General features: G+C 34.7%; 1 protein-coding gene across 1 annotated transcript; it reads right to left on the bottom strand.

Annotated features, from left to right (window-relative positions):
• Positions 1-703: 703 nt before the first annotated feature.
• Positions 704-23,192, bottom strand: Cont (Contactin). Its single transcript, XM_019055188.2, is given in 24 exon segments — positions 704-5,339; positions 5,742-5,925; positions 6,755-6,888; positions 7,668-7,836; positions 8,597-8,782; positions 9,349-9,525; positions 10,143-10,378; positions 10,780-10,920; positions 11,390-11,528; positions 12,641-12,807; positions 13,302-13,442; positions 13,937-14,074; positions 14,579-14,783; positions 14,785-14,870; positions 15,775-15,877; positions 15,880-15,958; positions 16,568-16,670; positions 17,405-17,605; positions 18,323-18,500; positions 19,243-19,393; positions 19,809-20,051; positions 20,818-21,041; positions 21,643-21,811; positions 23,045-23,192. Coding segments are annotated over 23 exon segments (3,660 nt in total). The 5' UTR covers position 21,811; positions 23,045-23,192; the 3' UTR covers positions 704-5,232.
• Positions 23,193-24,188: the final 996 nt, after the last annotated feature.

The following is a 24,188-nucleotide window of genomic DNA, read 5'->3' as shown; positions in this document are numbered from 1 at the left end:
CGTAGCACTCCGCGACGCGGCGGGCGACCACGGTGACACGCGCATAGGCGCCATCAAACCTAACAGGGATACTTCACGCATTGCGCAACGCGAGAAGTATCCCGCTAGGTTTGTAGGCGCCAGTGCGCATTCCGCTCTGTGTTAGGCTCTAATATTTAAACTCGCGGAGTCAGCATTTTTTAACTCATGATTCTGAAATGTTTGCACGCTCTACAAGGATTATTCTCATTTAAATTGATGAAAAAAACAAATATGTATTAGAGGAAATTATAACGTGTGTTTTGAAAATATTAAGGTGGTTCCGTGTCTAATTTAATGATTTCCACAGCACGACAGACACATACATAGACGGCTAAATTACCAAACCACATATCTCTTTAGCTGTGTTTTAGAATCTCCAGTCTTACGTTACTTTTTTGAAGGAAAACTAATCAACATCATTCTTCGAAGTTTTCTTGAAGTTTTCTTGAAATTTTCCTTGCACAGTGAAGAGAAATTATGGATGTTTTTTAACATTGACATTGATTAGTTCTCCATTTCAAAAAGTAAAGTATAACAGGAAGTCTGCAACGTCGCAAACCAAGATACATGGTTTGGTAGTTTCACCGTCGATTTTTTATCTTACAAACATTGGGAATCAAATGATTTACCAACTAAACAGTTATGTTTTCAGGGAAAATAGGTTTAAGTGATGCTAATCAACTGTAGAGATTCATAAATTTTCATATATTTTGCTCAAGTTTATAGTACAAAAAATAATAAATACATCATAAAAAAGTGAAAAACGGACGGAAAATATTACACTTGCAGATCTCTTATACATATTAAGTATGCCTTACAATTAATTAACAATAAATTATTTTTTTTAGAATGTACATTTTAAACTTTTTAGGACGGAAATGGATTTCGAAAAAAATTTAGAATATTTTTGGAATACTTGTCAAAAACAGAAGGATCATTTAATCAAATAAAATACAGTACGCAAAGCCTCCATTCAGGCAATGCATTGCACGTTTTTCCTCGGAAAATCACAAAAAGTATGATTACAGAAAAAGACTCGGAGAATAATTTCCAAACGGAAATTGATTGGCAGTTTAAGCCATTTTTAAATAAAACTGAGATTATTACTACTCTGGTAGACATATAGTGCAAATTTATCAAGATATCGAGCAAAGAGGTTGAGTTGCCAGAATTACTTTTGGTTTCTCCCTCCCACTGATTCGGTAGTTACTTTTGTTACAATTTTTTTTTTTTGGTCTCGGGGCAAATTCATTCTTTAGATATGTTTTCATGATTTTTAATGTAAAATTATGAAAAAACATGCAATGAGGAGTCATAATTTGAACCTTGACGATTTAACTAACACTCTCTGAGTGATAAAGGATCTTTTACATTCTGAGAGATACAATTTTAAAATAAAAAATTATGATAATAACAAAATTAATTTTTCTCTGTGAAAGTTTCCTTATACTTTTTCTTACATTTCAAAACATAATTTAACATTTGGATGTCAATGGACAAATTGTCTTGAGGCCACTTAAAGCAGCTTTTCATTAAACACATGTGTGCAAAACAAGTAAATCTACAGGGAGAATCCATGCTACATAGACTAACAAACATGAGTTTAATAAAAATCCGCGGGAGACAAAGAAACGAAATTTTTTTTGAAAAATAAAAACTAACTGCAGAATCCTGCAACTACTGGCTATTACAGATCCAATTGCTTGCGGATTAAAAATTTCCAAAACATACACACATTATCATGTAATAATGTTCATTGTCGAATTCATTCTGGAATTCAGAGTCTAAGGCCATAATGTACAAAACTAATTCTACAAAGAGGCACTTAAAAATCAATAATGAAATACAGATGTTCATACTGATAAACAAAACATAATTACTGAGAGCGGACTGCTGCCGTCCATACCAAAACGCTTAACTCCAATCACACCAATACATACTATAAATAGTATTATTCTAATCTGTTCCAAAAAATCCTATTCACCATAATGCTTTATTTTTTCAGTTTGAGTTCTTAGCAGGATGACACAATCATTTCTAGAATAGATTATTTCCTTCGGAAAATATACAAGAGTTATGGGAGCCAAGGATCTCTTTGTTTGTTCTACGATACAACATTTCATGAGAAAAAAATTGAAAAAATCTAAAATGGAGTTGTGATGGTTTTGCTTTGAACGGCAGAATGAGGGTCAAATTCAGAAAATAATGGTAAAAACAAAAATAAAGAAAAAAATAAACAAAAAGTACAGTTCTAATGAGGAATGCTTACAATTTTATGGTAAAAAATAAAAAAATCTATGGATAAATTCAATGCGTCACAATAGTTTGAACTATTTACAAATTAACGTCCAATTAAAAATAAGTGACTTCTAGTACACCTTGATACAAGCTTCACAACCTGAAACTATGCAATTTCCATTATCTTTACACAAAAAGACATTATAAATTCAAATATTTTACATACAACATACTTAAAGTTAGGAAACAAAGATTTTTTTTATTTTCAAAAAATCTATGATTGACTGTGCGTCACTGTCATCGGTAAATAAAATCAATGCTTAAACAAGTTACTTTGTACAGTACTACACCATCATTAAAGTCTTTCTTTTTGATCAACGGCTGACAAAGTAGCTGCATTAAAAATAACGACAATTATATCTTTTAGGGCAAGGATGTTCTTAGTTTCATTTCAAATTACAAGCACTTTTTTTAGGTACCAGTAAATGTGATTAAATATGACGATGGACAAAGTGCAAAACCATATTTCTTCTTTTGTGGCGTTGCAGAATTCCTGCCATACTCTCTTTTTTCTTTTGAAAAGTAAGCGACGTAATTTCTCGAAAAATTTTTTTGATTTTTCTTCTTTGTCCAGCTAAAGAGTTTCCTTGTTTCTCTTCGAAAAATTAAACCGTGGCAGAAATTTTGAAACACCCCGATAGAAATACTTGGTTTTGCACTTTGCAGCCGCACCCCTTTCAAACTTTAATTAATTTTTTTTAAGGATTTTTAACAAACTGAAATATTGGATCCCAATTTTAAAGGATAAATGTCTTCTTAATTTTATTGAGTTCAAAGAGGAGTGCGTAGAGAAGCTCTGAATAGATCTATAAGCTGGAAACTCAATAGGGAAAAAAGAGAAAAATAATTATTACATTGCGAAAATTTTCTGTTGAGGGCCACAAAGAATTTTTCTGGGAAGCAACAGGAAATCTCCATATTTCAAACAGTATTTTTTAGACTTAGAAGATACGTCCTGTTACTGCTAAGAGTTTCTGTCGATTCAAAGAATTCAGAATTCGAGAATTTCTGTTGCAGCATATTTAACTAGAAAATGTTTCTTAGTATTGCATTAAAACGACCGATTGGAACACCTTTCTCCAAAGAGATAAGAGCACTTTTTACTATTCTGGTCCTACTTGAAGCTTATCTAACTGAAAAATACCTCCCACTTAAACTTGAAGACTTCGGTGCGAAAAAGGACACATCTCAGTTTCAGAATTCCCTTTTACATTTTTACTCTTCAGTGGGAAAAAAAATGTTGAAAAAGAAATTGTTGGTGGTGACTCTACAGGACAGTACCTAACGAGAGAAGTGCCCTTTTCGATTTCAAGCTCTCACTTGTCAATGCTTCATGAAGTAAACAATACTAATTAACTCCAGATCTACAAACACTGAACATAATCTAGATCTCTTAGTGTTTCTCACATTAGAACTAATTTCTGAGAGATAGGCAGTTAATACTGAATACAGAATAATTTAAGATCTTTTTCAGTCTTTTGAAACGTGTCAGAAAAAAGAAAATGAAGGAAAGACAGTAGAATACCTATGGTTAAAAATTAATTGCTTAGTCATACTAAAAAAAAACTATGAACAGGTAAAATACAGAAGCATTGAGTATCATTTCACACAAGATATCAAAGTGCAGCATGAAGTTTAAGTTTTCCTACCACACTACTGGAATGTTACAAAAAGTTTTACCGTGTACTGGAAAATGCATTACTAAAATAATTTGACTGATAAGGAGCATAGTTTTGTCAAGTTTGCTCAACTGTACATTTTGGTCTGCTTGACTGATCCGCACTTCAGAGAAAAACGCTAGGTTCAGGAGACAAAAAATTTTGGTCCTGAAAACAAAACAAGCACTAATCCGTACTGCCATGCTGAGGGAAAAGACTGTATGAGCATTCAAGTGTCACCAAAATTCCTCCAATAAAATGTTAATTTTCAAGTAGACTTGTGGATAGTTTCCCATGAAATGATCAGATAATGTAGGTCTCGTTAAGAACTAAATTCTCTGCGAAATCAGAGGGAAAATATTCACAGATTTCTCTGAAAATTCATATCTTATCAAAAAAAATCTGGCAACATCTGAAGGTTCATACGACCTTCTTCCTAAGCACAGCAGCATAACCTTCAAACTTGTTCTGTCATGTTACACCTTTCGTTCCAGTGCAGCAATTATATAAAAACACTCCCAAGAAGTGAACTTAACTATCATTCCATTCATGCGAATTATATTAATTACTTTTATCCTCCTTTTTGAATGCACTTTTTCGATTCCTTTAATACGGGTGCCATGCGAAGCAAGGCCATACAATATAATTTGCAAAAAATGAACAGGAATCATTGTAAAATTGTCAACTACTATGATAAACTTGGTTGCATTGGTTTAGTCAAATATAAACCGCTTACCAAAATAAAAAACCTTTGATTGAAAAGAAAAAAATCTGGGCACATAATTTGCCTCTTACGCAAAAAAAAAAAAAAAAGTTATCTGACCTAATTTGTTTTTCTCTCTCTGTCTTCTTGCAATCATTTTTTTTTAAGTTTATTTATTTATTCATTTTTTTAAAGTAAATAAGTTCGATGAAAAATTACATTTAATGATGAAGAAAGAGAAAAAGATCGATCAGATGTTATTCCGAAATTTGCAAAAGCCAAAAACGAGCATTAGTTAAGGCTTAAAAACAACAGAGGTCAATAAAACATATGATAACAAAAAATGCGTTGACTGATCAATCACTTACGGTAACTTAAAATCTGAATCTCAGAATTCAGCAGACCAAACATTTGTAGCAACAGGTTTTAAGTCTCTGTAGAGAATCAAGCATGTTTCAAAACACCATCAAGAATCTACACCTGGACAGTTATCATTGTGATATCTTCCTTAAGTTATTAAGATCTGAAAATTTAAATTGGCCTACCTAAATGTTACACTTCAATAAATCCGAATAAGAGAAGTGAAAATAAGAAACTTAGCGATAACACTGAGTAATCAGCTCCTCGAGCAGCTCTACTGGCAAAAAGTGCTTGATCACCTGCAACAGAGACAATTAAAGCTGTGTGAAACATTTTTAAATGCAGTAAATTTTTAGGCGGAATGATTGGGAATAGAGAAAATTGTTGAGAAATTCTCAAAAAACACAAGAAATAAATCCTTACTGACAATTTAAGAGCATAAAGAGTTGCTACTTTTTCATGAAGTTTGTTCTTTCCTTTCAGTTAAGAGACTTAAATTTCAATGCTCTATGATTAGATTATTCCGCTTCCCACAATATCTCTAGACGCTGAGAACAAGGGATAATATTCCATTATATTCCCATGCATATCTCTTTTTGTAAACATGTAGATTCTGAGGAATTAATAGTAAAAATGTGGGTAAAATTCATAAAAAAAAAAAAATGCAACAGCTCAGAGGGAAAGAATAAAATCATATTTACCCATTTGGAAAGTGATTGCTGGTGATGACATTCTACCATCACCGCCACTTGAATAAGCTAGGACACGCAAGTAGTATGCTTTGACTGGTGATAGATTCGAGATATATGCTTCTAATTTGTTTCCGATTGGTATCCATGTGTCATTGGCAGTGCTCATATCTTGATCTACCTCCCATACTCTCACCTGCAAAAAAAAACAAAAAATTAATTTAAGATAAAGTTCACGTTAAGAAATATTTACACATAAAAGTCATTTTCGCAACATATCCGGACGCTTTGCTCCGCTGAATCATCAGCCTTGCTTATCTGAAAAAAGGTCGTCTGGCAAGTGGCACTTTCTAACTTCATCTTGAATCACTTGAATGCCACCATTCATAATTTTACAGGGCATCTCCAAAATTTCCTCCCAAGAAGGACCCAAACTTTATGCCTATTTAGGCGACGTGTCATCTACCATTCTTTGAACCTAAGTATATCATAAAAGCTGTTCGGTAATGGTTTTATGAACTATTATGTGACTCGGCTTTCATTATTTTGCATACTCTGTCATTTCTCACATGATCTCTTCTTGAGATTCTGGCTGATCTCAGAAGCCTAGATTCATTACAAGAGAAACCCACTTGGTTGCCTTAAGAATCTTTCCTCTGATCCCAAAGAACCCTATTTAACATTGAAATAACTTTTCTTTTCTGCAATTCAATATTTTAAGGCTTGATCCATCTTTACAAATAGTTTTTGCATGAAAGCTGTAATGGCTGACTTATGCTTCAAAAATTGTATTTGATATCCAAGCAATTGAAGTGTGAATACTCGTTCAGATACAAAACATAAGATCCATCTGCCTCTGACAAAATTTGTTTCTGGCATCTGTGAGTTGGATTAGCACAGATATGGGGATCTCTTGGCTCAGCAAGTTTTTAACGCATGCATTCCATGTTACAAAGCGCAGAGTAATCTGTTAAGACAATGACTATGTCACTGCTAAAAAAAATAATTTGAAAATATATCCATACCTTGTAACCCATGACTGGTTCTTCATCTATACTAGGCGCAACATAACGCCATGTGACTTTGATGGTATCTGGATTGACAGGATGGATAGCAACAGAGGAAGGTGGTTTTTGAGGAGCCTTTCGATATGTTCTCTCTGAAAACAAGATATAATTATGAGTAAAAATTGGCTATTTCAAACAGGAAAAAAAAGTTATCCTACAAAATGAAAGATACCAAAGTAAATTCTTTACCAAGCTTTTTGCTTATTAAAATTACAGGATGAGGCTGCCTTAAGTGAGCAAGCACCTGAATGCACTAGTAATTTTTGCCTTACCACCCCATAAATGCTAGTCAAACGTTTTACTGATTTTTAAAGTGAGTACAAGCCCTGCATATGTGCCCAGAATCGGACATTTAACAGACAGAAGTCAAAGACTTAAACACCTGTGAATACAGATGAAACTTGTTTAACAATACTGAAAATTGAAAAAGTCAAAATTTATGACAAGAATTGATTTTAAAATAATAATTTTTTTTGTATATTAGCAACTCATTAAAATTACTGCTAGACAAAACAGAGTTGGGTTGGTCACAAGTTTATATTTTCCGTAATAAATAACAAAATAGGTATGAAAGATTAAATTAAATAGCCTAAAAATTCATGAAAATATGTGAACACAAACAGAAAGTCACAGTCTCAGAACATAACACTCTTTACCATGAGACATCATTTATAGATTACAGTTCTTAATTTGACAAATTATTTTTAATTATTACTTCTTTATTTTAGAATGAAAAAGGACATGGTAAATTGCTTCCAGTAATTTAAGACAAATCTTAGCGCATTCAATTCCTAAAATTTTCACAAATTGAAATTATATAACAACAAAATTTGTAGAACAAAAATAATTGGTGGACAAATCAAATACATACCAAGAAATCGTTCACTTTCCCATCCTTCACCTGCTCCGTTGTAAGCCATAACTTTGACAAAATAATACGTATCAGGCTGCAAACCAACTATTAATGCCCAGTTTCTGGTCGTTCTGCTTAAGTAATATGTTGATTGATCTTCAGATCTATCTTGTCTCCAGTACTTCAACTAAAAAATAAACAATGAAAATAAAAAACTTAGACATTCGGAATTGTACACAAGATTAAAATAAAATCAGTAAAAATCTTGCATGAAAGTTTTTGTTAATTTTATTACAGCAGAATTTACATAATTTCAAGTACTATAGAAGTAAAAAGAGAGACATGTTGATAGTGAATATCAAAGAAACTTTTCAGCAAACGCTAAAAGCAAAACTTCAGTTTTAGTCTTCAACAAACTTCTCTCTCTGCAATAAAAAATACTTCTTAATATAAGTATTTGAGTTAGCAAAGAAGTTTCCCTGTTTTCATTAACAAAACATACGACAAAGGTATCTTTGCTTAAGCCTTTTTAACCAGAGCATCTAATCCTACTTTTGTTAGGAAATAATTGCTATGACTCTGGTAATTAAAGTTTCTTGACCTGCAAATGAACCTGTAGAGATTATAGGAGATTTGTTTATTAAAGTTTGATTATGAATTTCCAGTTATAAGTAGAACATTAATTGGTGGTTTGCGACTCACCCTCCTAAAGAAAACAGCACGGAAACTTTCACACATGTTGCCTTCATTTCCTACAGACTACTTGAGGAGAAATGGGATACAATGTTCCACATGAAGAAGATGCGGGAAAAATTATCAATAAAAATAAGCTGGTATATTATCAAAAGACTCTGTTTTAAGAAAGATCATAATAATACTTAAAAATAGCACTGAAGGCCTCAAAGAGCACTGCATGAATCAGAATGTAAATATGTCAAAATACATACTCTGTGCCCAATTAATTTTCCACGGATAAGTTCTCGGCGTAAATCAATTGGTTCCCAAGTGACATTCAAAGCAGTTGAGTTGAATGATCTAGCCGACACCTGTTGAGGCGCTACTTGAGGCATGTCTTCAGCGCTGTATATTGTTACTACCTCTGATTCTGGACCATAACCAATTTCATTCACAGCCTGGAAAAACAATATTTTGTCATGAATTATGAGAATGAAAAAAAAAATTAGAAACAAATGAAGATCGAATTCAATTCAAACAAGTTCGACCTTGGATCTCTCTTTGTAACTTCTTCTATAAATGCATTTTTAGGATCATATTCTCCATAACTCCATCCATCAAAGCTTTCTAGCACCCAGTAGTTACCATTAGATAGTGCTGCTATCTATCAGCATTCATAAGAGCTTTGCTCCGATGAAAAATGTTTTACTATAGAAATACAGTCATGTACAGATTGGTTTACATATGAGGCTATCAGAAATTTTTTTACTCTCGCCATAACAAAGGTGAGATTTTATACTTTTTAGTTTGTTTATTTTTGTCCAATTAATAATGGCTGCATAATTAATCCAAAAAATACGGGTTTTTTTTTTTTTTTTTTTTTTTTTTTTTTTTTTTTTTTTCATTCCTTAATTTTCATTTTAGCATTCTTTTATATTTCATTCCATGTTATCATGAGTTTAGAGAAATTTTATTGGATACGTTTCATATTAAAATATGAGAAGGTTGGCTGAAATGTACATACCTGAACCTTGACGTCATATTCAGTGTAGTAAAACTCAGAGGGTATCCTAATGACAGCGACACCAACATTGCCGTGATCTTTTAATGCTAGGCTCTGGAATTCTTTTTCACCAACATGTCTTTTCCAAAATACTTTATAATAAATTCCAGGAGCATTTTGATGTTGTCGACTCAACGGCTAAAATATTGAATAAAAGAAAATAAAAAATTAATAAATCTAATTACTTTCACCGAATGAATCAGAATCAGACATTGAAACAGGTGGTAAACTATAAATGAGTAATACAGGCAATTGTAAACTTAAATTACATTAATTCACAAGATATCAGTTTTTGGTTGTTTTTAAGAGTAAGGGTTAATTTAATTAACTTAATCATCAAATTTTTTACAACGGATGCTAGCATCGATTTCAAGCATTTGTTCCCTCTTTATTTCTTTGTGTTGCAAAATAAAAGCTTTAAATCGGTAGGTCGAAATCCCACATGAGGATATTTCTGACAATTTGCTGGATTGTTTATTTGGGTAAGGTTTTCTCATGTCTCTTTCAGGGCAAACCTGCCTGCTGGCAACTTAGAGGAATTTCCTGCGGCTGCAGAAACTTTGAAAAAACGTGCTACTAACTACACAGATTACGTGCTGAGGAGTTCTTGGTGCGCCCATTATAATTTTTGTGCCATTTTACCTGCAGAGAGTCTTTTCACTTAACTGCATCAGACCCATCAGACCCCAGACTGCATACAACAGACCCATTAATCCTTTAAAACAGTACTTCCAAAACTTAAAAAAATTACTCACAGTCCAAGCAATAGTCAAATCACCGATCTTGCCACCCGCACCGACAATATTTGAAGGAGCTCTGTAAGGCTTGTCCCCGGGAGTGTTGAACTGCGGAGATGGGGTTGAAAGCGTACCATATCCGTATTCATTTGCTGCCTGAACTCTAAACTCATAGGTGGACCATGGAGCCAAAACATTTTCAATCATTGCTTCTTTCCGACCTGTGTAACGATCAATTTCTTTGGCAGCTACATCTGGAAAATGGAGAATAATTGTTGAGACATAAAGAAAAATATTACTGAGAAATGTTTCAGCTGAATGAGTGCAAAACTAATCATTTCAGTCTTCTCAAAATATTGTAACTGCCGACTGATACTCTATTGATAGGAGTAAGGCTCATATGATCCAAAATCATTGTGATGAGTCAAATTTTCTGACCTTAAAAAAAGAAAAGAAAAAAATTAATAAAAGAGGCAAGACGTAAGAATGAGAAGAAATCAAAGTGGAGAATTAAAGTACAATAAAAAGGGCTTGAAGCCATTGAATAATGTTGCATGCTGACTAAGTATTGTCTGAAAAACTAGGTCAGATAGATAGATCGATAGGTTCTATGGAAAACTGAAATAATAATAAAAAACAAAATATTGGAACTTACTTTCAGCAACCAAATACCAAGTATCATTCCAATTAGTGCGTCCAACAACAGCATAATGTGTAATCGGTCTTCCATTGCTAGTGCTGTCCGTCCATTGAAGGACAGCTGATGTTTTGATCACTTCTAAAACCAAGACTCCACCTATGGATAAGAGAGTCAGATGATAAAAATACAATTTTTTTTTTAAACAGATCCAAAATTTTTTCTTACGGACAAAATAATACCTGCATGCTAGATCCCAGCTTGCGTGATGAGAAAGGTTAATGATGTCACTTCAAATTTTCCAAACTGCCCTTCTGAGATTCATTACGTAAAAGTTATTTCGCTTCCATTCATCATTTGGTTTCACTTTTGTACAAAACCCACTGTGTCTCTTGGGTGTTATTTTTGAAAACTTTTGGCTCTAAGCTATTTATGACTTCTTTGGAGAGTGAGAAAATTTTCCCGAAATGAGAAAATTCTGAGGCTAAGATTACGACTTATTTTTGCTCTGAGGACCTTCTACATACCTGATGATACATTCTAAAAACTTTGTTAATGGTAGAAGCCAATTTAAGTATAATGAAATTATTGGGATTGGAGAAAATAAGAAAAATCACTAAAATGTTACCTGGTGGACCAGGCGGCCCTTCAATAATGATGGAGGTTTTAGAAGCAATTTTACCGACAGGGCTTTTCACGATACATTCATAGTCACCACCTTCTGAAAATGAGGCATTATAGATGTCCAAAATTCCTCCTTCAGCTCTCTAAAAACGTCCAAGAAGCAATTTGGAATTAAAATGGATCCAAAAAATCAACTAAAATTACTAAATAAACTGTAGGATCAGGGGCCATCCATAAAATACTTAACACTGACAATTGCTTCACCTAAGCCTAAAGCGATTGGCCTACTAAGAGTTGGATTGCATTTTGCTGAAAGGAACCGAGAGCATTGCAATTGTGCTAGGATTAGGCGACCAACATTCTTTGCGATAAGATTACTGAAATCATGCAAAAAATTAAATTTACCAAGGTAATTTTCTTATTGAATTTATAGTTTATTAGGAGTAGGGATAGGACTTGTTAAGATGATCAGTTAATAATTGCAAGGTAAAAAAAGTTGCACGATCTTGGGCGATATTGGAATGCTGTCAGTTCCCCTTTGAAAAATGCACTCCAGTTGTTTTTTACCGTGTTTTGTGCAATCAAAGCCAAGAAAATGTTAAGGTCTCATGAATATTAGTTTCTCGAAAGAAGAGAAGCTTGATTTTTTGCTCACATCATAACACTCGAGACTTCAATGAGCAATTTACATTTACAATCAAGTAAACAGTGACCATTTTAAGATACCTTTGTTTCCTCATTTACCAAATGAGTTTCTTACACCACTCATCACGCAAATCAGGGAAAAAAAGATAACTCGAAATGATACCCGCCAATGAAAGCCACAATATAGTAACTATTTTAAGAAAAAAACATTAACAAGTGGCCCGAACTGTATGTAACAAGGTGGAGAAATAGTGCTGGGTCCACACCCTTTCGCGGGGAAAACAAAGCCAAGATGTTCCAAAAATGAAAATTAGAGTCAAAATTAATTTTTTGAACTCTAATGCGCACTAGTACGAAACTGAGGGGGGAGAATGTTCAGCTCAGGCAGTTTGCATTGGAATATTAAGTTGGAGTCATGTCGGAGAGATCTATACCGGTTTGGGCCTTTTGAGACCTCATCAGTAGATCACACTCGGCAGTGAACCCAACTTAACATGCCGCAAAATCCAAGACGGCATTAAAACGCCGTCATGGATATGACCCGAGGATATGAATTTTGTGTTGCATTCAAATGTATGATGCGCTTAGAGGAACTGAATACTGAACTTACCAATCTAGGGAAAAACCAATCAGGATCGGAGATATCGGCACCATTGTGAGTCCACGTGTACGAGATGTCCAAAAATTCCTCACTGACAGCTTGGCATCGAAGTTCCAAATTCCGCCTGAACGGTAGTACAATTCTAGGAGCCAGTTGCTCAATGAACGTAGAGCTACCTACAAATAGCAATAAAACGAGAGAAATTGGATGGTCTTAGTTATGCTTGATGTTTCAACCTCACCTTGAAATAGAGAACACCTCAGAAGGCAAACCTCATTTTTAAGAACCTGAAAAATCTTCCACAGCTTGTAATTTTATCTAAAATGTTCAAAGATAGATTCAATATAAGATCATCTATTCCAAACTAAGTCAGAAAATCACATCGTAAAAGCAAACTTGAAAATTCAGGATTAGATTTGAGTACATTTAAGAATTTTACGAGGTATTAAATCCCTGAGGTCAATTTAACTCAGCTTATTTACTGATTGACTTGACTGATTCATCTATTCCAAATTATAGGTATGATGCTAGATAATCTAGGCATGATTTTCCTTTTCCATTAGATTAATAGAATATTGTAAGAGCAGCAATTTTCAAATTGCCGAAATCACTCTCTTTGGGTAAAGTAAAAGTTAAATGAACTTTATTTTTGAAAGAAAAAATAACTTACGAAGAACAATGAGCCTGCCCCAACTTTCATCACTGCCATACTCATTTTCAGCACGACATACATATAGACCTTCATCGTCTCTTGAAACAGGAGCAATGATGAGGTTTCCATTTTCCATTATTCTCCTGCGTCCACCGGAGCCTAGAAACAAGAAGCAACAATCACAATCAGTTCTAACAGCTCTGAGTAATATGCACATGATAATTTCTTTGTCTTGACACCTAAACGAGTACACAAGGAACTACATGTGGGTTGCTTCCTCTCTGATAAGGTTGCCCATTTTAAGTATCATAGGAGTATCTCTAAGGGATCAGGAGATATAATTTTTTCTCGGAACTTAAACTTGAAGTCTTCACACATTCCTGAACAAACAGCAAATAGACGTTATGGGCATTTGCTCAGATATCAAGCAAGAGGGAATTTTTACATTATCTGCTGTCAGACCCAAAGGCTCAGGGCAACATGACAAGAACCATACTGATGGCCAAAGAGGAAAACTATGTATCTCCATTTGCAACGCTGAAGATTTTCTGTCAGGTTAATTTTTTCTTCGGAAAACTTATCAATGTAATTTCTTGAAAATTCGTTTTTTCTTCTTCACACACAATTCTTCATTATTTTAAGTGATAGCTCACCTATCACATTGCCATCCTTTTTCCATGTGAATTTAGGACGAGGAGCAGCTTCTGGATTACACTTGATTGTGACGTTCCCACCTTCTCCAGCATAAGTCTCGGCCTCAACTGGTCTTTTCCTAAATGTTGGTTTCAAAGCTGGGAACAGAGAACGTGAATACAAATTAGGATAGTTTGGGGAGAAAGCTCGATTTGGTAAAAAGTATATTCTTAAGGTTGGATTTAATATTTTAACACAGAAACGCTCAATTCGCAAGATGTAGAATGTTCATTTTGCAAGTGCATAGGCTACAAAAGTACACTCTAACCGTTGCATTTCATTAACTTTCAAAGATTAATAAAAGTTTAAAAATAAATGAATAAGACAAATTAATGGGTACATAGATTAAAGTGATGATTTTGAAATATTTGTGATGTTTCACTATTTGGCAAGAAAATTCTGTTCCATAGTCAATTGAGAAAACGTTCTGATATGATGAGCTTAGAAAGCAAAGTTGAGTAAAAGAAGATTCACAAATTAGTTAAATAAGATATTTTTTTCACTATCTCTCTTTTTCCAAAATGCAATGAATCCTAGAGATGGAGAGGTTGGGCAGAAGTAAGAAAATACAGAGAAACAGAAATAACCTTAATGTTACTTACACAGGACACGAAGTTGAGCGGATGAATATCTAGTTTTAAGTTGATTCTGCGCTTGACATTGATACATTCCAGTATCCCTCTCTGCACTCAAGTAACGAATTGTTAAGACATTATCTTGAATAAAGTAACGATCTCTGTCTTCATCTGGCAATTCATCGATAATTAGTGGATCACCATTTCTAAACCAACGATACTGAACATCGGGGTATACCAAAAGCTTCGCACGTCCATGTCAGGTCAGCTTTGTTGTCGACGTGTTTGTCAACAAGGGGAATGGTGAAGTTTGGTTCAGCTGAAATATTTCCAAAAGAAAAAAGTAATTTAGGAATTAGTGAGGAACAATAATTTTTACTAGGAAAACGACCTATTCATGATTCTAAAGAACTTTGAATGCAATTTTTGATCACTATCCAACGTCTCAATAATTGATCTAGCGATTACATAAAAGAAAGATAAATTTACAAATCTAATTAACGTGAAGTACATAACAAAACATTCTCCTCTCCATTTTGAGAAAGGAAATACACTTGGACTACGTTTAAAATGTATCAGAAATACACCTATGGACATACTCATAGAGAGCATCTAGTGAAAGGCACTCAACAAACTTTTTTTGAATGATTACTGAAGGTAAAGTAACAGAGCTGCACTTATGAACTTATTTTGAAAATGATGCTGGGGAACCCGTAAAAAAGAACGGTTTGAATTGTCTCTTCTTAAATCCAATATAGCATCTTAGCCAATGCACAAAATAATATGAAAAAAATCAGCTTCATATCATAATTTAGTGTTGACGCCAAATAAGTTCACGCACTACAACGCACACTGTAAAAGTGCGACAGCAGATCATTTATCTTCAGTTCAGTGTTGAAAGTAAATACAAAATTCAAGATTGGTAGACCTTCTGTCACACTCTAAAAGAGCATAGACTTATTAGGCGTGGAGTCTACATGAGAAGGATGTGGTAGGGATGTGCACAGAGAACACATATTTGATGCCAAGAGGGACGAAGATAGTTAGTGTGGAATTCAACGATGTGCACTGCACTGATGTGCAGAGAAGAGTTGCATCCAATCCTACATTGCGATTAGATTTTTGGAGCGAATTCACAACAGTCATTGGGACTTAATAAGTATAATTACCAGCTGAAATATACACAGGAAATAGTGCCAAAATTTTAAGATAAAAGTACTCACCTTGGATACTGAGAATTACGCTGTTTTGTAGGGCCAATTTTTCATTGAATGCGTAGCACACATATTCACCTTGATCTTCAACTTGTACTTTGGGGATAATCACGGGACACGGTTGAAGTTGGTCAAGTATGATCCACGAGGCAAATGGCTACCCTTTCTTGTCCAATTGTAGGATGGCACAGGACTGGAGGAAAAAAAAATTATACAAATAAAAAATTAAGGAAAAGAAGTTCAAGTCCTCATTAAGAGACGGGTCAGGCTTAACGCAGTGTAGAGAAGTTTTGCATCATTTCTGAGCTAGAAATAAATTGCAACAGATTTTGCTCAATCAAAATCCTAAGTAGCCTTTCTCAGATGGTGCAAGAAGGCCAAAAATTTTAAAAATTAGATTTCAGAATCGATCTGAGTCATGGACTTTCCTTATGTTCAAGACTAAATAAGACATTTAGATAGGTTTTTTTTAGTTCACTTTCAGAGAGTGTGTAAAAAATGAGAATTCCTGTATTTTGGGTTCTCCGTATCATCAAATTTTCCCTCAAAAGAAGACCTACAAAAGTCATTAGAAATCCAACCCTGTTTCAAACAAAAAATATCGCACCAATAGATTTTGTCGTGTCACAAGAAGCATTGATTGCTGTGTATCCTTTCACCTGCACTTGTTGATCTCTCAGATTGCAATTATTGTACTGAGAGGTTATGTATCTCAACTATGCTTACAATATTATTATTGTTTGAAATATGTAATATTTTCATCAATTTTTTTAAATGAATCGTGAAAAATAAATTTACTTACTATCCAAAGGCGATACATTCTAAACGCACTTCTTGACCAGCAACAGGAGCCTCAGGGAATGCCTTGGGAAAGTTGTTGGGAAACTTCAGTTGCTGAAAGTTTGCTAAAATAAAAAGAGACAAAATTAGATACTATTGGTTGTCTATTAGTATAATCTTACTATCACTAAAAGATAATGGCTTACAATTTTTGCGGTTAGTGTCAGACTCTAATATTGAATTGAGAAAGCTTTTCCTCGCAAGTTGTAGTTGGGTGATTAAAATTTTAAAATTCGTTACTCACTTGCAACATAATTTTTATCGAGCAGATGCGTTTCGAGCCTGAGTTGCACCAATGATGAGCCGTCCAATTAAAATGCATCTGCCTGATAAGGATTACGTTGCAAGTGAGTAATGAATTTTAAAAATTCAATTATCCGATTGTTTATTTGATTATGTGAGTGTCAAACTCTTGATTTTTTTACACAGGGTACACAGAGAATCAAAAGACATCTAAAACGCTAGGCCACTGACAATTCTACACCAGAATTTATAATTTGTCAATTGATTCTATGGATCTTCTTGCACTTCTTGTATTGCATTTACCTATATACTAAGTTGGCAGTCCTATCAGTGGTATTAGGACTACTACCCTTACCAGACTAAACCCTAATTTGAGAACCATATAATTTACACCAATACCCCATCATCTTCCTTCAGTTCACCGCAAGAACTAAAAAAGCTGAAGATGTAATAACTTTTCTGTTTGATGCTTAACTGATGTCTAACAGCTGATGTTTTAAGTTTAAACTTCAAAGACTGTTATGAGGTAATAATTGTAAATTATACTTATACTTACAGTGTGGATTGACACGCAAGGGAAAGAAAGGACCGTTTCGACCAGTGTCAGAAACTTTGCTCTGAACATTACAACTGTAATTTCCACTATCAATGTGTTCCAAAGCAGAAAAATACAAGGCACCATCAAAAGAAACGAACACTCTTTTGTCTTCCTCCACAAAATTGGGGAAAGTATCACGAGCCCAATAGTAGTTGACAGCTGAAAATCAAACCAAATTTGTGGGGATAAAGATTTGTTTAAAATGCATATAACTAAGAATTAATATTTCAACCATATGCTGTGTGAATAAACAGTTAAAAGTGAAAATAGACGGTCCACTAAGCTAGAACTAGATTTCTAGGATAAATCAGTGTGAAGGCAGCCAAGGTTTGAATAAACATCCGTTTCAAGCCAGCTCTTTTAGATAGACTAAATGCAAAACCTAATGCAAACTTAGTGGCAAGAAAACTTGGGAAGAGGGAATGACCGAATTTCCAATCAGGAAGTTTCCTTCAAGTTATATTTTGGTTGAATGCCTCTTTTTATAGTGGCAAAGTACTTTGACAAAAACTATGGTAGAACAATTTAGGACAGCGACTGTCCAAAAAATTGAGACAGACCTTCACAAAACGTTTCCCTCAATTGCTCAGTGCATTATCATTACATTACCATTAAGAAGTTTATATTGATATATGATGAAGATATTATGTTAATATAAATACTGCTCTAGTGCCAAAAGAGAGCATCATTCAAAAGCAGTTTTTCTGAAGATTTATTACTTAAATTTTAAATTCTTTAAAGTGCATGGCCAACTGGATACATTTAAAAAGTGATTTTTCTTTGCCATAAAAGTCAAGTTATGAATTCAAACAAGTTACAATGATTAGGAGACATTATTAGCTTTTTCTGATGACAGTAAAAAAAGATGTTACTGACCAGGATAGTGCTGAGGAGGATCACAATACACGCTTTTACCCCAGTTTTGATTCCCACTTTCCTGGGACCGTTTCAGGTTGAATTCACCGATGAAACCAAAAGAGAGCTGAACACTTTCTGATTTAATGGTACCAAATTTGTTTGTGGCTTTGCAATGATAGGTACCTCGATCAGCGACCTGTAAAAATAAAAGCTTGATATAGTCTCCTTGATTACAACAACACTCCACTATTTTAATTTGACCATAAAAAAATGACATTTTTCCATTTTAGAATGGAAAGAAACTTAGCTGACATTAAGAATGTTCTCTAAGGATATTACATTCAAAACTCATCTGAAACTGTAAAAATAAAGAGAAGCAAGAAACATTATTGTCACTTACTTCTCATGAACTGCCCAGCACAGGTGCAGAGGCTTCCACATTTTTACACACCTGCTTGCTGACTTTCTGAATTTCTCTTGTCTCAAAAGTTCCCACCAGTTTAAAAAGTTATGACTTTTTCCTGCTTTTTTCCTTGAACTACTGACCCTTAAAAATTATTCCTCCTTCCACAGTTTTAGGGCTTTTTCAAATTTTCACGCACCTACCTGGACACATGATGGAACATTTTCTACACCCTTTCTGGCCCAATGTGAAATAAAATTTGAGAAATCAAGAATCAAAACAAAAGCGAGGCTTGCTCGAAGTATGTTTCAGTATTAAATTATGAGATTTGATGATGTATGCGGTGACTAGTTAATGTAGAGAATGATTGAAACAACCAAGTAAAGTCCAAGTAGAGAAGTTCTGAAAGTTATACACTTTATATATAAGCATTCTAAGTTATGCAATATTGACTAATTGTTACAAAATACTATAATGAAGAATCTGAAAAAAAAAAAAATAAGAATGGTCTTGTGACTATAAGTTGAATTCTTACCTGATCAGGATTATTTATGATCAATGTTCCACCACTTAATGTTAAGCGTGATTCTTTCAAAGGATTGATTTTCTTTGCCACCAAGCGATCATTTTCATACTCTTCTTTGAACCACTCATACGTTGGAGCAGGGTATCCACCAGCTGAGCATCTATTCACAAAAAATAAAATAGAATAAAATAAATTGCAAAATTCATACACTCTGAGGGAGACAAATATTTTGATTTTGACAATGTGGAACTGATTGGCAGTGTGTTTTTATCTCTAATTACTACCTCAAAAATAGTTTTACAATAGGAAAAATTTGACACTAATACCTCCTTACTTGGCACAGTAGTATCACATGTGGTCAGTTGAATTTAATATATTTCTTTGCCAAATACAAACAAAATATAGTGCTATTTTTATTATTGCAGTGATGGAACTATCTTTTGGTTGTTAAAATGTAAAGCCATTTGAGCACGTAAAAATTATTTCTGTTAAAATTAGAGCATAATATTCCATTATGACTAAGTGTCACTATTATCTTTTTATAAAAATCAGTTAGTAAATTGATTGGAACAAACCTCAAATACACATCATTGGTGATTTTTCGTTTTGTGAGATCAAAGACGATATCAACAGGCTGCTTGATGAAATACGGCCCTCGAGGGATTTCCTCTAAGTTTTTGATATCCAGCCCATATTCATGAGTACGGTCATCTACAACTAGATAATGAAGTTTGTTGGCAGGAGCTTCACAGATGTACAACAGCATTTCATCACCCTTTACTTTTTCGAATCCCCACCGTTTCAGTTGATTTGAGAAACTGCAGAAGAGACAATAGCGTTAGAACAAAAATTGGTTAACTTGTTAAAAAACTGAAAAAACTAGAATGCAGACTTACTTACCACTGATTAATATACACTTCCCACACAGCTCCAGTAATCATTTCGGACTTCAAAAATCATGAGTGTTTCCAGTGGTTCCGATTTTTAAATCAACTGACTGTTGATTTTTTACATGAACTTTGCTTATGCATGACTCAAATTGACAACATAATGTTTTGGTCGCACTAACCAGTTCTGAATTTGCTGTTAGAATTTTATACAGACACAAATTAAAAGCCAAGGATGACAAACCAGCTGACCTTATAATGGGGATTGGGGCTTGAGCTGTTATGGAATTTTATTCCAAATGTAATTCATGAGGTGCAAAATCTGCCCAATTATGCAATTTGTGAAAAAAATGTTGGTGAGAAGAGGAAATTTTTGTCGAAAACAACACAAAAAAAATTTCGACAATTTATCAATTCTTCAGGAAATGTTGTAAGCACCTTCAAAAGTGAAAGAAAAAAAAAGTTCATCACTTCAAAAAATTTCGAAAAGAGAGAAAATTTTCCGGAAGGGAGTGAGGAAAAAATCCTGGATTGCGTGAAACCTTCGGTCGAATGGCATTTTTTCCACCCTTAATTCATCTCCTTAATTCATGTGATTCATGGTCTCACCGTTGATGCATCTCGATATGACCCTTCTTTGTACAAACCCCCAGTGAGAGTTAAGAAAAATTGACCTGAAATAACAATAACGACTCACCTGTACACTAGGAATTCTTTGTCATAAGATGACTCCTGTTCTGGTAAAAATGCGGCATCCATGTCTGATAGTTGAGTGCCATCCTCATTTACCCAGTATCCTGGGCTTGCTTGTCTTAAGCCTGTATACCAGCGTCTGTGTTGTGGATCTTGCCACAGAAGCTGGTAGATAATGAATCCGTGCTCCTCAGCATTGTTTATGTTAATCAGTTCGGATTCATACGCCTGATGGACAAAAACGTAGGAATTATTAAGCAAGCTTTATTATTTAAAAATTGGCAATGAGGTCATGTTACGTATGAGATTTTATAATCACTAGAGATCAAAAAAACGTCTTGGTACTGGCATCTGTTTTTTTTTCTGGTCAATTTGTAAGTGGTATACCTCAGGTAGTAAGGGAGTGGAAGAGGAGGCTGAGGGCAATGGCGATTGGGCGTCGCAGAGCGCGTGGCTGCGCTATAAAAGCGGATTAATGTATGTATACTTAAGATAAGGAAAGAAAGGATACTTAGTAGTAAATCAATTGTTCATACTTGCATAAGTAATTGAAACTTATTCTGCAATGTTTGTGAAAACTAATTTTTAATTCCAGTCATGGGTAAGAAAGAGACTTTTGATTCACTTCTGAAAAATGAAAACTTTCAGCCTTATTCTTTGATGTGAATATCTTATTTTGGTTTGGTTCTTTTCATACCCACATGTTGCGCAATTTTTGCAACAGAATATGTCTGAGCAAAATATTAAAAAAGAAGGATTCAACCATACACAACCTTTTTTAATCCATAAGAGGCATTCGCTGAAAACGTCTAAATAGTATAGTACTTACAAGGCAATTCCTGCGAGCATCATTGCGATTGCGCAGCGGAGATTTTATGAACCGATAGCAAGATCTCTGAAACTGAATCCAATGCTGAGGGCACTGAAGATCCATTTCTCTCTCCTCCAGCTGAGCCCAGACAGCAGGGGTCAATAGGAGGGCCCACAAAAAAATCATGCTGAAAAGAAAAAGAAATTACTTAAAGTGTATAATTGCACCCAACAGTAAAACAGAACAATTCCTACAGATACAAATTCAAAGCATGAAACCACTTTGGTGGCCATCAGCACACTAGAAAACAATCATGCCTACTAAGCCAGTGGGCAGTATGTACTAAGTGTTTAAGGTTAATGCAATATACATAGAATGCAAGGATATGGTGGAGTTCCCAAGTTGCAGCGCAACTGTAATTCTTGATCGCTCAATAAAAAATGCCCAAGTCTCCTGTTTCTACTCACCAACAACCGATGATAAGGTCTTCAGACCATGAAAATTTTAAAAATAAACACTCTGTTCCTTCCCTAAAATGACCAATGTATACCTCTATAATTCCTTCTGATTTGAACCATCTCCTTCACAACATGGAAACAATTGCTGAAAAATAAGTTTTCTTAAAATGGGTTAAATTATGAGTTGCCCAAAAACCTAACTTTTCAAATCTTGCATTGACTACAGAGTCAACGTAGTGGGAGCACCATTCCCTTCCAATAAGCTTTGACTCCTTCCAGGACTAACAATGATAGCGGGTCATACCCTGAGTAACGACATGAGGCAGAACTGACCCTGCGGAGTGGAACAAATGCTGTAATTTTACTAAGATAGCACAGCCGCTGTATTTAATATAGTTGGCACAATCACAAATGAGATCTCAAGTGCCTCTACATGAGCATGAGATCTGTTAAAATGAATAAAATGTCAGTAAAGTACATGAAAAATCACATCCTCCAATACGCGGTTACCTATAGTCCAGTCGCAATGGTAGAATTTGGTCCGTTCAAACAACTCTTCCACCAATTAGTGGCAGAGAGAAATAGTCAAATGTTTTGTGGTGAAAATATTACGGAATAAATTTAAAAAGGCCATGGTTATGATGACAAGAAAATAAGCTCCTCGGGAACCAACTGACAAAATTCAAACATAACATTCCTTGGTCACCATTAACATTGATGTACATTCAATGGGAATTATGATTATTCCAAGGAGCGTAGGCATAAACACTTTTAAAAATTGTGAGAAGACGAGAACACTGGGACACAAAAACACTTGGGAAGCAATAATGATTCACTCAACATTCTTGTGTTTAAAGGGAATGATATCCAGCCTGGCCAACGCCTTTTTTGCTTTTACATCTAACGAAGAGATACTTGAGGGAAAGAGAGGCAAATTAATCTTGCTTGGGAAAACTACTTACTCGGCAGTGGATTTAACACATCAACACACTTTTTTATAAATTATAACATAGCAAAATAAGGAAAATTTGTTTAAAAATTTGACAAGATCAACGACATTTACAAAACATCTCGATCATCCGTCAACACAAAAACTACAGCCGAGACACACCAAAAACCGCTGCCAACGTTTGTATTCTTCTTGGCGGCAATTTTAAAAAATACCTAGCGCGGTCGCAAGTGCAACACGAATAATAAGACTTGGTTGCAATGATGAAGCGTCTACACTGCATTTTTTTCCACATATTTGGCTTAAAAATCTTATTGGTAAGAAGTTATCCCGTTTCTTACAATTTTCCTCGGAGAGACCCCTCAGGGTTCCTCTAGAAGCTGGGGAAGTCCCACCGACTTCCCTTGATAACGTGCCTCTCTGCCACCCCCCCCCCCCCCCCCCAAGATCCCATTTCTGTCCCTGGTTCCTATATAAAATACTGACAATTTTACTATCCCTAAGTTTATGGAGATATTTTTGGGTAAAATGAAACTGCATGTTCGAACACGGAAGCAAAAGTTTTATCAGCCTCGGAGAGGGACTGTGAAAAGTGTGTGGAAACATTTCAAAATCATGAGTTAAAAAACGCTGACTATGCGAGTATAAATGTTAAAGCATAACAGAGCGGAGCGGCGTGCTGCCAGCGCGAGAGACTGAGACTCACTGGCGCCTACAAACCTAAGTGGATACTTCACGCATTGCAGAATGCTTGAAGTATCCATTTAGGTTTGTAGGCGCCAACCGTGGCGATTCTTGCAAGTCGGCAACTCCGTATTTCCGCCGTATTGACGGTAAAACTCCCAAATCACGCACCTCATTTGCTGTGTTTTAAAACCTCCGCTCCTATTTAATTATTTTTATTGAAAAAAAATCGACATCATTAAAAATCACGGCGGTTTTAAGGACTTCTTGCCGTGGAGTAGTTTTAAATTAAAAGATACCTAAAGTGTGACAGGACTTCTGCATGCAACGTCGCAAATAACGGCTCAACGACAATTCCTAATACTTCCTTAATTGTTCTTCTTGGTGCGTGGAAAATTTCTGTAAAACTTCAAGGGATGATGCGTCTATTTGTTCTTCTTTCAAAAAATAAAATGAGGTCGGAGATTTTTAGA

The sequence above is a fragment of the Bemisia tabaci genome, chromosome 2 (assembly GCF_918797505.1).
Source record: "Bemisia tabaci chromosome 2, PGI_BMITA_v3".
NCBI lineage: Eukaryota > Metazoa > Arthropoda > Insecta > Hemiptera > Aleyrodidae > Bemisia > Bemisia tabaci.
This window is presented reverse-complemented; position numbering and strand designations above follow the sequence as displayed.